This window comes from Perkinsus marinus, assembly GCF_000006405.1.
Source record: "Perkinsus marinus ATCC 50983 genomic scaffold scf_1104296976606, whole genome shotgun sequence".
NCBI classification, from domain to species: domain Eukaryota; phylum Perkinsozoa; order Perkinsida; family Perkinsidae; genus Perkinsus; species Perkinsus marinus.
In genome coordinates, this window is record NW_003200415.1 from 118,571 (window position 1) to 126,798 (window position 8,228).

Sequence of the window (8,228 nt, forward strand, 5' to 3'; positions counted from 1 at the left end):
AAACTCCCATGACAGGTATTCTGAGTCGGCACTGGCGTCACATTCGAGGGCGGAGCGAAGCGATTCATGTTGTGCCGTTTTCTCTCGCTGCCACCCCGACTATAGTTGACAACACGAGCATAACAAACTTCCATAAATTCAACTCAACTGTTCATTACACGTTACTGCGTCATTTACCATGGCCCAGTGCAGCCGCTTTAGTCACTTCCAATAACAGGCTTGGTACCGAGGAAAGCTGATCGAACGAAGGGAGAGCCGTTACCTGACGAGCGCGTGGCCCACACTGTGATGGCTGCTGCTTCTAACCTGGTCGAAGTTTTTCAGGACGAATGACATACAGTGACGTTTGAGGTCGACTGCCTGGTGTTGGTCACTAATTTTCAGAAGAGTACACACGTTATCGACATCAACCATGTGGATGAGGACGGCTTGACAAAGGTGCTTCAAACCATCCAACGCATAGTGGTCAGCCTGAAAGGTTCCAATGCCGTAGCGGGGTCACTAGCCACTCCCCTCACCAAGCCCAACACTTCTGCCATGCTGGCCGTGTCTAGTTTATGGTGTGCAACTCTACCAGTATACAAAAACTCGAGCATGACCGAGAATGCCTCGTACGACCAGCCAGTCAACTTGACCTGATATGACCATCACATGGCCACGAGTCTGTGTACGACTTGCTACCTCTCGCTCCCTCGATTCCTTCATGCCTCCTGTGAACATCGCTCTGAAGTGACTGCACTGAGATGCCTAAGTGATAGAGCCAATGCAGAGCTATACTGAACCGAACAACCTGACCAGTATCGCCTTGTGGGCATAAACACGCTCGCCAGTATCGCCGATGATCAAAGTAACATCACTGAACTCAGGATTGTTGAGGAGGCCTCGGAGGTTGGTCAATAGGGCTGCTACCTTCTCGAAAAGAGAGACCTCATTCAATGGTAGTCGCTGAGACCACCGAGCTTACCGCTCCCTCCGAGAGTTCAGTTTCTTCTAACCGAGTAACATCGAGAACGTGGAGGTCGTTCAACCAGCGTACACCGTCGAAGCCACCAAATACATACAACTTCGCAGAACCCACCAGACATGCCGAATGCCTAAGTCAACACGACCGCATTCAAGTCGATCCTCCACACTCAATCGACATCACCTCTGGCGGCCTGCAGGAACATGGTCTGTCTCTGTCGGATGGATCCACCTAAGAAGCTCCTACATGCTGAGATGACCAGCAAAGCCCCACCTGTGAACAGCCGATCCACTAACATCACCAGTGCTGGGTGAGAAGCCACCAGGATACCCTGTGTCCAGTATATACAGGTCGTTCGATCGGCCCTACCAACAACAACATCCACATGACGGCGTTGCTGTTGGTCGATCACCTCACCTTGCCATCGTACCCACCAAAGAGGAAGATCTTCTTCCCTATCAAGTTAGCAGTGTGCCCTCGCAATCCCGGAGGAGGTGCTCCAAGAATGCTAGGCTGATACCTACGGTACCATACCACTACTCAACCGCTCGCTCCACTCACCAAAGTAAATTGGCAGTGTCGAAGACATGAAGGTCTGTGAGATGCTTATTACCACTATGACCACCAAACAGATAAAGCTTCGTACCTCATAACTTGAACAATACACAGTAAGCAGGCAATGCAGACGTTACCAACAACCGTCATAGTGTGCGCATTTCTTGCCATTGGAGGCTGACCACAGACGTTCGGCTGGATCCAGGTCATCGTTTCGAGGTCGAGGACATCTGATACCACAACCCTCTAGGCCCTATGCCTTTTAAATGCCCCGACCCATGTCATTGAAGCACTTCTGACCATCATATCCGCCAAACATATACAGCTTCTTGTTGAGTCGTGACAGTGTATGGCATGCCCGAGCAGAAGGAGGCTACCAGAGCTGCATAGTACAGTATATTGAGAGCCCATCATTGCTACCTGACCACTAGTTATCGCCTTAATCCAGCGCAGACTCCTGTAGGCTGAATTGGTGATAGGCAAAACCTGACCACAAATGGCACAGTAGCACTCGAGGCACCGAACGTACCGACGCATCTTCCTCTTCTTGATCAATAGCTGATGCCAAGCTGAGAATAAGGCATGAGTGGTGACACGAACAGCAACCATCCCACACTCACTCTCCGCCTAAATTGCCGCTACCACCACCAGTGAGGCTATTCTAAGGAGAGAACAGCGGACAGCTGACAGCAACGAGTGCCAATGAAACGCTCACAGTCGATCCCGGATCCCCAGTGCCATGCCCTGATAGGTTCCCACTAGCAGAATACATCGAGGCACCCCCATGACCAGTAGTAGTATCATTGATCGCTGTCCTTCCGCCCACTGAGTTACTCCTCACACCGGGAGCTGAAAGGACAACACTTATCATATTGGCAGCACAGACTACCACCAGAATATTAGGGCTTACTTGAAGCTGATCCCTGCTGAAGCTGAGGGTACAACCCTGCTGGAGATCCACTTGGATAACTGAGCCATCAAAGGTAGGAATAGTTAGGAATGGAGCCTTGGGATTGAGGCTACCTTACTGTCCTTTGAAGCTGAGGGGAAGCCGGCAGGTCATGTCGTAGACGTTGCTGAAGTTGCTGCCCAGCTAGACGATGCTCTGGATAGTCCAGGTTCACCTGCTTATAGAAGTACACCCGTACCAGAACACAGTGCCTACCAAGACGTGGGTATCGGCCAACCACTTACCACCATCGTGACCACCGTGAATGAACAGTCTACCATCTACCACAGCCGTTGTGTGCTGAGGACGGCGACAAGGTGGAGGAGGAAGAGGACGTGCTGGGAGGGCTCACGTTATTCCTGGCCGCTGGCAGAGGAGTCCCTCTAGGCATGACAACTTCATACCAGTGGAAGGTAGGAATGTCAAGGACGTATAGATCATTCAGTGCCTAGGGAATGCATACAGGGAGGCTGAGCATGGTTAGCGTCACCTTCTTCCCGTTCCAACCGCCGAAAATGTATAAGCTGCCATCGATCACATCACATGAATGAGCCGCTCGCGGACCTCCATCAGAGTAGTACCGACTCAACTCTGATACCCCTAGAGCTACCTGGGTCATCGGTCGTGGACGGGACTGACCACAGTCGGCGCTTGTCGGCCGCCCACGAGCCACACTCCTGCCGTGGGGTAAAGCCGCTGCAGCTATCTCCAACACTACCTGCGACCACCATTATGAACTTAACAAGACGCCGCCACCAACCTGACACAGTGGTCGCAGAGGCTTCTCGAAACGCCCCGCCAGAGTCGCCGTCGCCATCCGACTCCTGTCCCCATTGACCATCACTTTCGTGGTTGCGCATGGTCTTACAAAATGATGAGAGACAGGCTGACCCACCGAGTAGCTTCTAGGAAACACGAAGAGATGCGCATACCCGAATACTTCCACTACGAGATGACGGTGTAGGAAAATATGCATATGGCTGCCTTCATGTGTTACTGACAATATGAAATATGAAATTTTCGAAAGTCCCATTGATTCCCGCACATTTTTACCAAACTTGTACGTAAACTCCTATAATTATTGAGGAACCTCTGGAGCTCAGCTGAGGCAAGCGAACACATACTCCAGCACTTGGGTTGACTATGCGAGGGTGCATCCCGAGGCTAACGCTATCACTCTTACAGAGCCAGCCCATTGTTTAACTCAACACCGAGCCGTATGATGAGCACATCAACATCATGATTATAGGCAGAGGGCCTTCATAGAACAGTTGGGGGATAATCAGTAATAGCTAGTCTAGCAACAGCGGTACGAACAGGCGAGGTAGGAGTGCATGCCTGATCCAAGTTGATCAGATCGAAAGGCAACCACAACTTACCGAAACGCTCAAGACTGGGCCTCATCCACTGTATCGCTGTCGCCTTCGGAGAGTGTATCGTCCATATCAATTTCAGCTGCAAAATACAAGACTATAGTCCCAGGAAGGATAACCTCTGATAACTCACAAGCGACACTCTGCCTCGGACTCGTTAAATCCACAATTTGTCGTGTCCTCTCGATCTGTCTCAGAATTGATGCTAATCTGAGTGGAACTACATGCTGTGGCTACAGCGACACTGAGCCTACTTGAGGCACATGTGGAGGTCCATATACCCTCGATGGTCACTGTCCAACCATAGGAACAGCCGATACAACCATCCCAATTCATACTCGCCATCCAGGAGATCCATCATGCCTAAGGGGGCAGCTACACGGCCTAATCGACACTCCCCCGAACCGATCCTTACCGTCACAAAATTCTCCTTCGCTCAGTTCGCCTGTACAGTTCTTGTCCAATTCTACGAATACCTTCGCAAGGCTGGCTTCCCATGGATTGCTCAGGAGACCAGCAAGTTCCTCATCTGAACTGAGATATCACCCGATGTATGGGTAGGCGTTCTCACTCGGGACACTCTGAGCGGCTTTTTTGAGTAAGTCTCCCGGCAGTTCCTCTCCACAGGCGATGACAGCTCGTATGAAGTTCACCAAAGACTCATCATCGACGGAGTTCATCATGAAAGCCTATGAAGGCATCACCCAAAATGTCCAAACAGGAAGAGCTCACCTCATCACTGTCATAGCCTGCTCCCATAAGACGGCGGCGACCCTCACGGTTGTTATATAGGCTCCTCATCTCCGAGGCCCCCTCAAGTCGACCTGAACCAATAAGACGATATGCCAATAACAGTCGCAATAGTGATCAGTCACGTACTTTCCCTTTCTTTCGAGCGTTTAAGTACTACAGTCGGACCTAGTATAAGATCGAGTCTGCGGGAGGATTATCCTGTCGAGATCCTACGTTTAGTTGGTACTGGACGCAGTAGCGCAATCATCTCCTTCACCGAACGAGTGTGATTTCCACAGCCATCGTCACCTAAGCATCGCCTTCCGTTCATACATTACTACGACTCCGACTACCATGTATTGGTGTAGGCAAGTTTCGTCTAAGGTTCATTCTTTCTTGTTTTTCCTTCTCGCGAAGCATCATCAACGGCCTCTGATCGCGCGTCTGCATCAGCCTGACAACCAACAGTCGCCTCTCCAAAAGCAATGAACAAATACAGTCACATACTAAAACGTGTCACTCCCCCCCCCCAGGAAACTGTTCTCAGCCGAAATAACCGTCACTTACTGCTCATAAACCGGTAGTAGCGTTGCGCTAGTCTGCCGCAGTGCCGGATAGGCATCCGAAGAGCCACCCCGAGCCATCTCTGAGTGCTCTTGAGCCGATACTCCTTTGACAGCCAGATTACCAGTGCTGTTGCTCTTACGACCCAACACCTGGGATATCCAGGAAGACCGTGCTGGCGACCACCAGACGCCTCACCTCAACCCGACTGAACCTCGACCTTATGGACATCCTGCAGTTCACAGCTGTTACAGGCTTGCCGATCTCCAACTTCCCTGCAGACCATGAGTCAGTCGTACAGGGACATCCCATAGAATTCCCTCACCATCGTAACTCCACTGCCTTAGGACCCCATTGTGCTGCTCACGGAGGAGCGACAGCTCAAGAGTGTCCATGACTGTATTTACATGCTGCCTCATATGCCTACAATTCCTCCGGAAACGCGACTTCGCCTGTGACTGAGGACACCACAAGGATGCCATCTAGCCGATCAACAGTCGTTTCTCTCACAATATCCTCATCTGTGGGCGGCCCTGCTCTCCATAGTAATCTAGATCCGGACCCAACCAATGCCTCGCTGCGATTTCCTGTTGATAGTGACACGGCGACTACGGATGAACAAACAACTGCAGACCGCGGCAGCCCACGAGGGAGAGCTACTCGTCCATTATTCCCGAGTAGACAACACCAGAGCTCAGAGCGAGTACAATAAAACTCGATAACTGGTATGTTGGGATCAGTACTAAACCTGTCCGCAATTCCCTGAGTGGCTTATCCGTAGAGCCTCGCAGATCTAGGTAAGGAAGATCCACTGTGAGGACCACTCACTGCCGCCTGACTGAAGCCTAACGCCGTCGCTGATATATCAAGAGAGTAGACATGGCGATCTTGGGGGGAGGGTCTACAGGGTGTGGCCCGAAGCACCTGCACAACTCTACGAGTGAACAGGAGCAAACGATGCTGTGACTGGCGGTCGGAATCGTCCGACTCGGTTTCGTTTTCTCCGAGAGCTACGACTCTCACAGGTGTTACCGCACTACATACACGCTTGCTATGATGACTCGGCGCGCGGCTTGTAACGACCACTCGGTCATCATTTTCACGGCTGTCACAGCTCGAGTTCTTCCACTTATCTACGTAGCATTGTTAAGCCACCATCACTAGATGCCAGTGGTGGTCTACCACACCCAGCAGCATTGAGGAACACAACAGTTGGTATTGATAGGTGGACACATAACATGCACACACGGCAAGTCCGAGGCCACGGTGAACGTCGAGTGTAAGAATTAGCCAAAAAACAACCCTGTACTCATCAAGGATCTGTCGAGGGTCTATCACAGTGACGGGAATACCGATTGCTGAGCCTCATGGGAAAAAGGGCACACCTTAGCCTCGCGCATTCTTCCATCTAATCTGTTCTCATGCACCCCGAACTTTGGATGCTGATGCTATCACATACCTCGCCAAGACACCTCCCATAGCCGTTGACGAAGAACCTGCACCCTCAGCCCTGCGTGCACGATAGGTCCCTCATATCGTACGCATGATGCTATTGCTCTCAGCGGTACAAGTTGTCCATAGCAGTGGTCGTATGGACGTAAAGACTCGCCCTAAGTGGTGACCACAGTCCAGCGGCATTCCGAATAGATCAATGACGGTCAACGAACAGTGGCGAGAGCGTTCACGCTATGGACCCCACCCACTATGGTTTCCAGAGGCTCCCCAAAAGAGGGGTCAGAGCTGACCGCCTTCTCCGGAGCCTACAGGCCACGGAATCTCCTGGTCATAGTTCGACACTTGAATAGATGCTATATAACCTCCACTGGACCCGCCATAGGCGACCTACTTCCACAGTCACCTTATCTCACTACACCACCCCAGGCGTGTGAACCAAGGACCGCTTTCTTCTGCTTCGCCATTCGAACAAGTCGACCTAGGAAGCCATCAACCGCAGCAAAAACTCAACAGCCCATCGAGTCAATGATATACTTGACATGTTGACGTGAAGCAGGATAACTACCAATACCATCAGCAAGAGCGCACCAACACCAGAGGGCGCACAGCTGGATGGCCATGGTGATCAGTGATACAGAATACTGGCGACCCTTGGGGTCTCCTTGGCAGCAATAATGTTACTCAAACGCCTGACCATGTTCACACTAGCCCGAGAATGGGTCGGAACAATACCAACTTATGCTCACATACGCCACCTTGGCTTCCCGGACTGGGAATTACGATTGAATGCCGGTGTAGGGGAGGGGGCTCTGCAAAGGATATCTCAACCCTGACCCACCAGCTAGGAGATACCTCCTCATGTGTCCAGTGAGACTGCGATGGCGCACCCGGTCGAATGGCGTTCCAACGCGTACTAGGTCACCTGAAGAAAAGTACCGAGGCCCTAGGAGGATGTTGCTGCCTACTTTTGATGCTATCACTGCTGCTACTGTGTTGCTGCAGGGACTGCGGCGACGGTGAGCCAGGCCGTTGAGGTCTCATACTAGGGCTTGGAGGCCTAGGCCTCGCCGACGGAGAAGGCGGCCGATTCTAATACCAAAGCACTAGGTAAGTACCGATAGTGATAGTGACTATACATAGGAGCCTGTTGGTGATGACCTCATGCTACCGGTGCTATTCACCAAGCTAGGGGCGGTACTTGGACGACGACCCACAGCCGAGCCTGGCAACCCTCGTTTACTGGAAGGAGCGAATGATAGGAAGGTAGCGCGTGAAGAACAGACCTAGGATCCAGCCCTCCCAGTTCTCCTGATGATGCAGCACCTCCCGTACCAATGGACCCTGAAGGGCCATTCCACCCAGCACTCAAACTGCCACCCACTACCCTGCTGACTGCTCCGGAGACTACTAGAGCCCATATAATTCTGCCGGAGGGACGAGGTAGCAGGGGCTCCATTGGAGCCCATCAGCGAGCCCATGCCGGTGCTTGTCGGTAACTGCAGAACATCGCAACATGGCCGACGGCCAGGTTGCGATGGCCCCACGCCTCTGAGGCTGCGACGCTCCTGCAGCTGAGGAGTTGCCGATCTTTGATAACCCCTTATCATAGGACTGTCTGACCGCTGATAGCTACCAC

The 8,228-nt window shown here is 52.0% G+C and overlaps 2 protein-coding genes across 2 annotated transcripts; both read right to left on the reverse strand.

Moving 5' to 3' along the window:
• Positions 1-169: 169 nt before the first annotated feature.
• Positions 170-3,087, reverse strand: Pmar_PMAR029139 (kelch repeat protein, putative; the record flags this gene model as incomplete). The annotated part of the gene is made up of 18 exons (XM_002764653.1): positions 170-262; positions 307-471; positions 519-635; positions 682-747; positions 796-909; positions 965-1,094; positions 1,238-1,329; positions 1,382-1,484; positions 1,526-1,610; positions 1,657-1,749; positions 1,796-1,892; positions 1,940-2,088; positions 2,208-2,263; positions 2,430-2,488; positions 2,548-2,643; positions 2,685-2,768; positions 2,821-2,916; positions 2,959-3,087. The coding sequence occupies 18 exons, from the start codon at positions 3,085-3,087 to the stop codon at positions 170-172; spliced, it is 1,824 nt and encodes a 607-aa protein (XP_002764699.1).
• Positions 3,088-3,855: 768 nt separating this feature from the next.
• On the reverse strand, positions 3,856-5,556 carry Pmar_PMAR029140 (hypothetical protein; the record flags this gene model as incomplete). Its single annotated transcript, XM_002764654.1, has 11 exons — positions 3,856-3,923; positions 3,975-4,051; positions 4,096-4,204; positions 4,257-4,370; positions 4,413-4,530; positions 4,574-4,665; positions 4,808-4,882; positions 4,927-5,027; positions 5,141-5,289; positions 5,336-5,412; positions 5,463-5,556. The coding sequence occupies 11 exons, from the start codon at positions 5,554-5,556 to the stop codon at positions 3,856-3,858; spliced, it is 1,074 nt and encodes a 357-aa protein (XP_002764700.1).
• Between the last annotated feature and the right edge of the window lie 2,672 nt (positions 5,557-8,228).